Raw genomic sequence first — 8,466 nt, 5'->3', positions numbered from 1 at the left:
CACTGTAAGGATGTTAGCCAAGGAGGATGGTGCCGGGCTGTGTAATTGAGGTAGGGTTGAAGTAATGGATGTAGTATGTCCTTGGGGGTAGTAAATCCTCTAGTGTGGTGACACGGAAGTTGTGGGGTTGGAATAAGGAAACTCGGCCTATCAGGGAGAACACTGTTCATCTCAGCGCATTAAATATTCCTTCAGGCGTGGTGTTAGGAGTTCCAGTGTTGTGGAATGCCAAAATAAAGTATGCCTAAAGCAAACAAAAAAAAACCCAAAAAGTGAACACCAACACGCCCCTCAAAACAAAAACAAAACTGAAATAACACAGAAATAATTCTGCCTTGTTGCAAGTATAAGCAAAACAAAGTGACCTATGTCATTTTGTTTAAAAATAAAAACTATTTTGAAGAGTCCTGGCCTGTTTTAAGAAGGTGGTTTCCTAGTAAGGGTTTTCAGCTAGCAATGCTAATAAAAATATCCAGTGTTTCCAGCTTGGTTATATGCAAAATTTAGACTTTGCATATAAGCAGAAGTAAGATAATGAACACTAGTTTCTCAAACACTTAACACTCAGTAAGTGTGTGTTTTGCTTCAGAAAGATAGCTTGGGCTTAACCTACATCTGTTCATCTCCACGGCTGAAATTTGTATTTTCACTTAATTAAGAAAAACTTACTCTCATGCCAAAGCTTTACCAGAGGCAAAGGCTTGCCTTTTGCAAATGACCTTATAGAGTATGTGCAACACAACTTCTTCCATAAAATTACAGGAACTGAAGGTAGGTCCCTCTAAATATATGTGAATAAATCACATGGGTTTATGGTTTTCTTTTTTATTCTTAAAGATCTGCCACGATGCCTGGGTCTCTTCCAGTGAATGCTGAGTCCTGCTGGCCCAAAGATGTGGGAATTGTGGCACTGGAAATCTATTTTCCCTCTCAGTATGTTGACCAGACCGAGCTGGAGAAGTATGATGGTGTGGATGCTGGGAAGTACACCATTGGGCTAGGCCAGGCAAGGATGGGGTTCTGCTCTGACCGGGAGGATATCAATTCCCTCTGCCTGACTGTGGTTCAGAAGCTCATGGAGAGGAACAGCCTCTCCTACGATTGTATCGGGAGATTAGAAGTTGGAACGGAGACCATAATTGATAAATCAAAATCTGTGAAGACTGTCCTGATGCAGCTTTTTGAAGAGTCTGGTAATACAGATGTGGAAGGAATCGACACCACCAATGCATGCTATGGAGGCACTGCTGCTCTTTTTAATGCTATTAATTGGATTGAGTCCAGTTCCTGGGATGGTAAGTCAAGGCTATTTTCTTGAAAAGTTGCATCATCTTTACATCAGTCTGCCCTACAATGACAGAGTTCATGTTTAACCATATAAAACCCAGAGGGTAAACTGTTTTTCTCTTCTGCAGTTTTTGTTCTTAAATGCCCTGGGCATTTGCCACTAGTTCAGTCACAGTGTGAATAACAATGACTTAGCTACTAATGTAAAGGTTTTCTGTAAATTCTATTGATTCCCAGTTGAAATGTGGGGGAAAAGTCAAGATTGAAAAGCCCTTTAATCTCAGTGTCATCTCCTCAATAATTAAAAACTGCTGATGGATGTTCAGATGTGCCAGACTCGTGGCTCCTTCTCACCATTTTTTCTGTGTGTTTTTCCCAGGACGCTATGCCCTCGTGGTGGCTGGAGACATCGCTGTGTATGCCTCTGGAAACGCCAGGCCCACTGGGGGAGCTGGTGCTGTTGCAATGCTGGTCGGCCCAAATGCACCATTGATTTTTGAGAGAGGTTAGTTCTGTGGGAGAACATACACTGTTCAGGTCAGATAACTGCATTTGTCCTGAAGCCAGTTCCCTGGTTTTTGTGCCTTGCTGAAGCAGGGGATTAACTCCCAGTAATGTCAGAAATTGTTCTTTGTCTCCTCTTACTCTGGGCTAATTCAGCCAAGTCCTGTTACAGGACACAGCAGGGAACAATTAGAGATGGTCTTGTTTGTTTATTTCCTTGAGGATTCTCCAATAAAATTGATAGAGTAATACTAAAGCTGAATAACACAACATTCTACTTCCAGGACAATTGGATGACAGTCCTTTATTGCATGTGTTTGTCATGCTCAGTCCTACTCTGCTTTGCAGGCAATTGAGAAGTCTGTGAAACCTTACCTTTAAAAGCCTGAAGTGCTACAAAAAACTGCAGGACTGGCACCAAAACTGCTTCTTTCCCCACTTGTGCCAACTGGCTCATCCCAATTGACTCAAAGCAGCTGAATGAACTAACTTTCAACTTTTGTCAATTTCTGTCCACCAGGGCTGCGTGGTACCCACATGCAGCATGCGTATGACTTCTATAAACCAGACATGGTCTCTGAATATCCTGTAGTGGATGGCAAGCTCTCCATACAGTGCTACCTCAGTGCATTAGACCGCTGCTATACCGTCTATCGCAACAAAATCCACGCCCAGTGGCAGAAGGGTGCGTAGCCTCTCCTGATGATACTGCAGATTGGCAAATGCTTCAGTGTGTCCTACACAGACAGTTTTAGTATCTGATCTAAAGACTAGTCTAGAAGTCTCTTCATATTTGTATGTTCTGAAGCAATTGAAATATTTGCTCTTTCCTGTAAGAAATTACTTGTTTCTGTTTTGGCATGGCTGAGTTTCTGGCAGTCTGTAAGTGGTAATCTCCACAGGCATTTGTTGGTGTAACATACAGTACCTTGGTTAAAAGCATGCTATTACTCACCTCCATCCAGGCTTTTAAGAAACTTAGGTTACTATTTAAATGTTACGTAATGATACTGATTTTTTTTTTTTTTTTTACCCCAATATGTTTAATAATTTCTTCAATTATATTAAGAGGCATAGGTGTGAAGAGAGGCAAATTAAGTCAAAATACTGGATAGGAATACAGAGATTCTGTTAAACATAGCTTTTTATTCTAGAATAAGAGCAAACATTAGCTGGTACAAAAGGTGCTAAGAAAAGAATTTTTAAATAGAAGAAGTGCAGTATGTAAAGTGCACTTGACAGCAGTAGTTAGTCTTATTTGTATGTTTGTGTCTCTTCTATGCCAACATGTTAGGATAATTGGTGTCCTGACAGCTCCCTGCTTTATTTCCATAATTGAAGTGAGTACTAAACATAGGTTGTAACTCAACACTTCTTCCATTTCCAGAGGGGACAGACAGACGTTTCACCTTGAATGACTTTGGATTCATGATCTTCCATTCTCCGTACTGTAAACTGGTGCAGAAATCCGTGGCTAGACTCTTGCTGAATGACTTTCTCAGTGACCAGAACCCAGAAACAGCAAATGGTGTTTTCAGTGGTCTGGAAGCTTTCAGGTGAGAATGGCTGCTGTCTTCCTTATTCACATAATCAATTACACATCCAAGGTGTGTTTTTACTTTCTGCTATTTTAGTAACTGTTTCTGAACTTCTTTTTCTTTCTTCTCTTTTGAATAGGGATATAAAACTTGAAGATACATACTTTGACAGAGATGTGGAAAAAGCTTTTATGAAAGCTAGTGCAGAGCTCTTCAATCAGAAAACCAAAGCTTCATTACTTGTATCCAATCAGAATGGAAATATGTATACCCCTTCAGTCTATGGTTGCCTTGCCTCTCTTCTAGCCCAGTAAGCATAAAATCGGGAAAAGCTGTTTATGAATAAGGTCATAAAAGGTTTTTGTTTCAGAAAGTCTTTTTTAAAAGCATTGTCTAGCAAACCTTTTCCTATGAGATTGCCTTAAGCAGAAAAACTAAAGTTAAGACACTATTCTGCACACACATTCAGTTCAAGTGACAAGCAGAGTGAAAATGTCTGTGTCAGAAACTGATCCACTGCCTCGCAAAGTAGGATCGTATTTGTAAGGTGGCATCTCTTCTCAGCCCCAACCCTCCCCCTCTCCCTTCCTCTAGAAGTACTCCTGAAGTGGAAAAGAAAATTCAAATTTCTTCTCTGTCTTACTATAATAAGCAAAGCCACATTAAGTTAGCATTTAATTAATTTTTTTTTTCAAATACAGTCTTTTGCAAAATCATATTACATTTACATTAAACCACTCCTCCTGGGTTTTCTTTTTTTCTTCTTTTTTCTCCTTTTTTCTTCATTCTGACATTGTCTTCCATGATGTGTTTATTCATTTTAGGCTTTAGTTTATTTAAGAATGATATCTGGCTGCTTTCATCATATTCTGGGCATTTCTCAGGCATATTTTGCTGTAGGCAGCTTTGGAACCCATCACGTAACAGCAGGATTTGAATTTGTGTTTTTAAAAGTCAGCATTTATGCACATAGCATGCTAATTGTGTATTATAGACACTGTAATTTGCTGGCTGCTTTTCTGAAGCTAGCTGCAGTTTCTAGATATTTAAAATTGGCACTTCGGCTTAATTCTGACTTCAAAAAACTGTTGTATGATTTGCAGGTACTCCCCAGAGCAGCTTGCGGGACAGAGAATCAGTGTGTTCTCATATGGCTCTGGTTTTGCTGCTACCCTGTATTCCATCAGGGTCACACAGGATGCCACTCCTGGTGAGTGACAGGATTTGATATCAACTACCTCCCTTGCACAGCTCGCTCTCGATGCCTTGTTACACAACCCACTAGCATAAATAAGCCTGCATAGCAGTTTTAATGACAGCAGTGCCACAGTGAGAATGTGCAGCTCCAGGGAGTGTTTAAATGTCTTGAACAAATAAATAATATTCTTCAAACGCTGTTAAATGTTTTGAGTTGGTAATTGGGAATATTTTTAAATGTCTCATACTTGAGATTCTGTAAGGCAAAGTGCTTTTTGGGTTTGAAATGTTCACATGCTAGTGTGCAGTTCTCAGTACTGGCTCCACCTTACATGATGGTTCTATATTGCAGGTTCTGCACTGGACAAAATAACTGCCAGCCTTTCTGATCTCAAAACGAGACTTGACTCAAGAAAATGTATTGCACCTGATGTCTTTGCTGAAAACATGAAGCTCAGACAGGAAACACATCATTTGGGTAAGAACTTAATAAATGTACATCATTACTAATCCTAGAGCAAAATTCTCATCACTTAATCCACCTGACTTTAAACGCTTAGGATGTAGAATGAAGGAAATGTCCAACCCTTTCTGCTTCTGAGTAGCTTGTGTTCATTGGCCCAATATGTCTGAAGTAAAAATACTGGCTTGTTTTTTTCTGTCTCAGTGCAGCCAATCTGGAAAGGCCTGTGTTGGGTAAAACTCTTACCAGGAAACAACTAACAATGTGTTACTCCTTTTTTTACAGCCAATTATATTCCACAGTGTTCAGTCGAGGATCTCTTTGAAGGAACATGGTACCTTGTGCGTGTGGATGAAAAACACAGGAGAACTTACGCCCGGCGCCCACTCATGAGTGATGGACCTCTGGAAGCAAGAGTTGGAGTTGTCCACCCAGGCATTGTTCATGAGGTGAACACTCGGCACTCTTTTAAAGTTTGATGTAAATGGTTGGAACCATTTACATGTTTGTCTTAGCATGTGCATGTATGTTAAGAGGAGGTGGTTTTATGAGTTACATTGAGTACTTTGTTAACATGTGTAACATGCAAGCCAGAAGTAAAAAGTTGAACATGCAATTTTAAAAAGTACATTTCATCCTAAAAAGAAAAAACTGCACAAGAATGAAAGAACAAACTGGCTCTTCTCACACAATCTGTTTGCATGAAGCATGACCAATTTGATTGACTTAAAGCCAAGCCGTCCAGTGTAGCATGAATGTTGTTTAAGAGTTGGACTAGCCATGAAGTATGAATGTCTGTGAACTAGAAAACTGTATTTAATGTTTTTTTTCCCTTCTTCTTAGCACATCCCAAGCCCTGCTAAGAAAGTGCCAAGAATCCCTGCAACAACAGAATCTGAAGGCGTTACTGTCGCCATTTCCAATGGGGAGCATTAAGATACCTCTGTGAGGTGGGGAAAGAAACGAGGTGTGAGGGCAGGGTGAGAGAGAGAGAAAAAGGATTGCAGTAGCACTGAAGTTTCAGTGTAAAGCATGTAATTGGAGCATGAAAAAACTGTTAAACTCCTTGAGAAAAATCATCATATTATGGTTTGCTGATTTTATTCTATTTTCAGAACACTAAAATCAGGAGTATATTGGAGATAGAGGGACTTGCCAGGTGCTGTGGGGATTCCTTAATATGTCTGAACTTTTTTAATTGCTGAGAAGTAGCTGTAGTCTATTACAAAGTCTTCATATACAGAAAGAAAAAAAAAAAAAAGGAATCTTCTGCCTGCTCTTCCATGTAAAATGACTTGAAACCTACACTTTTAACTTCTACTTTTACTAGTATTCAAGTGTGTGCAAAATAGTCCAAGCTTTTAATGTTAGGGTTCTCAGTGCCTTGACAATAAGCAGTCAACCTTCTGAATACTGCAATTCTCTTTCACTTTATCACCTTCCCTTTCATATCCCAGTCTGCCTCCCATCCCCCCATTGCTTTGGGACAGGCATAGAACCAAGAACATCCATTGTTGGAATAGATGTCTCTTCCCTGTCAAAGTGACTGGATCAAAAATGGCTAGGCTAACAAGTGGTTTTTGTAGAAGAAACTCTGTGATCCACTGTGTTAGTTACTGTGTAATTCCTCCTAACATTTTATGTGTTTTATACCTGCATTTTAAGTCACAGGAGTCTGGGAGGAAAGATGAAGAAGAAGGGAGGTAAATTTTTCTTCTAAAGAAATGGGATCATTGATTTGGCACCATAATGGATTGTTCAGTAGAAATATCCAAGACAGCAGAATTTTCAAATAAAACTTAGAGATATTGTGGAGCTCTTTTAATTGGCTAACGAAGGAAGAGAGTGATCTTCATCACTTTGTCTGGAACTCTGGCCTATTACTCGTTGTTATATAACACATTTCCAAAAGACTCTTTCTAGCTTTGAATTTGGCTTTGTACTTTGAAGTCCTTCTTACTGTTGGTAATACTGTAGGAGTGGAGTCTTTTATTTCTTTCCCCCCTCCCCCAATGTGCAAGCTAAAGCTATCCATTTTACAAGCAGTAGATAAATATACAGTGGTTATGGGGAGTCCTTTCTGGTTGATTTTTAAAGCCCAGATTGGAAATGAACTACGATATGAGCCTTTTAAGCTTGTAATATATATATATATACATACATACATATATATATATATATATATTTAAGTTTTGCTAATGTACAGAATGAAGTTTCATTGAATTTATTTCTTTGCTAATTCTACAAAGCTACATTAGTTAATATAAAGTAGCAAAAAATAACTTCTCTGTTAATTACAATTTTTTTGGTATGTGTAATGAAGTGTTTGTATTACCTGTCACTCAATAGGACTTGATAACTTGCTGTATTTGTACAGTCAAGCCTTGGTAAAATAGTTGTTTATTATAAACCGATGAATACTAATCTGTTTGTTCTGCTGACAGTGATGGAGCAATGCATGATGGTAGTGTTTGCAAGTATTTTGGTTTAGGTTGCCCTCATGAAACTTAACCTTGGCACCTGTAAAACAAACTGTCATGGAACAAAGTCCATTGCTGGCAGTGGACAAGCCAAGAAGCGAGCTACTGGCACAGACCTCACAGATCTGTGAGGCTGATCCTTTATTAAAATAAAGTCTGAGATATTTGAAACCTGTTGGAGAGTGCTGACTTGTTGGATTTTCAGGATGGATTTCTTTTTCTTTAACAGGAAGGAGGAAGCTGGCTCTGGTTAAAACCCAAAGTTCTGGGTTCACAAACTGTGTAGACATTCTGCACCTTACTTCTTAGTGTCATTCCGTTATGAAAGTGGAAAAAGGAGTAGCTTAGGCTGGTGTAAAACAATTTTATCAGGACCTTGTTTCAAGATAACTTAAATGCTTTTATATAGAAACTGTTTATAGTGGAGGAATTAATTACTGTTTTATTAAAAATGTATTGTTTTATTACCCTCAGAAACTCTGTGAAGGAGGCTTAGTTCTTGCTTTGTACATACCTGAGCCTCACTGAGTCCAGTTTCCCATGGGTGGCTTTTCTGAGTCATTCTGTTGCTCATTTATATGAATTATTTCTCCTAAAGTGAACTGATTGTCTCATCGGTGTCATGACAGATAAGGCATCTGCCTTTAAATGTGAAAGCACCAGCTGTACCTGTGTACACCTTGTATGGGGTATCTTACCTTAACTAAACTCACAGGTTCTACCTCTTAGCTTAGGCATGTCAGCTGTCCCTGTCCAGAGAACAGCTACCACACTTGCCCTTTGCACTGGAGTTGATGCTGTTGAAGATATAAGTACAGAATAAGCCATTAAAGCTGAAAATTGGAGTATCTGCATTTTGGTGATGCTCAGAACAACTGGAGATGTCAGACTGTCCAGCTTTTAACGTGCAGTGGTCAAGTGTCAAAATCAGCTTTGTGCCAGCTTTGGTTGCCAAAGCAGGATGGCAGGAGTGAGGACAAGCCTGTAATGCTCAGTT

At 39.3% G+C, this 8,466-nt stretch overlaps 1 protein-coding gene across 1 annotated transcript; it reads left to right on the top strand.

Annotated features, from left to right (window-relative positions):
- Nucleotides 1-9: 9 nt before the first annotated feature.
- HMGCS1 (3-hydroxy-3-methylglutaryl-CoA synthase 1) lies at nucleotides 10-7,644 on the top strand. Its single transcript, XM_008630628.2, has 9 exons — nucleotides 10-1,295; nucleotides 1,667-1,792; nucleotides 2,312-2,476; nucleotides 3,179-3,347; nucleotides 3,469-3,639; nucleotides 4,433-4,539; nucleotides 4,879-5,004; nucleotides 5,275-5,438; nucleotides 5,833-7,644. Exons 1-9 carry the CDS (start codon nucleotides 848-850, stop codon nucleotides 5,923-5,925), a joined length of 1,569 nt encoding a protein of 522 aa, XP_008628850.1. The 5' UTR covers nucleotides 10-847; the 3' UTR covers nucleotides 5,926-7,644.
- Nucleotides 7,645-8,466: the final 822 nt, after the last annotated feature.

Source organism: Corvus brachyrhynchos, unplaced genomic scaffold, assembly GCF_000691975.1.
Source record: "Corvus brachyrhynchos isolate BGI_N302 unplaced genomic scaffold, ASM69197v1 scaffold42, whole genome shotgun sequence".
Lineage (NCBI taxonomy): Eukaryota > Metazoa > Chordata > Aves > Passeriformes > Corvidae > Corvus > Corvus brachyrhynchos.
Note: the sequence above shows the minus strand (reverse complement) of the source record. Positions and strands in the feature narration are given on the sequence as shown.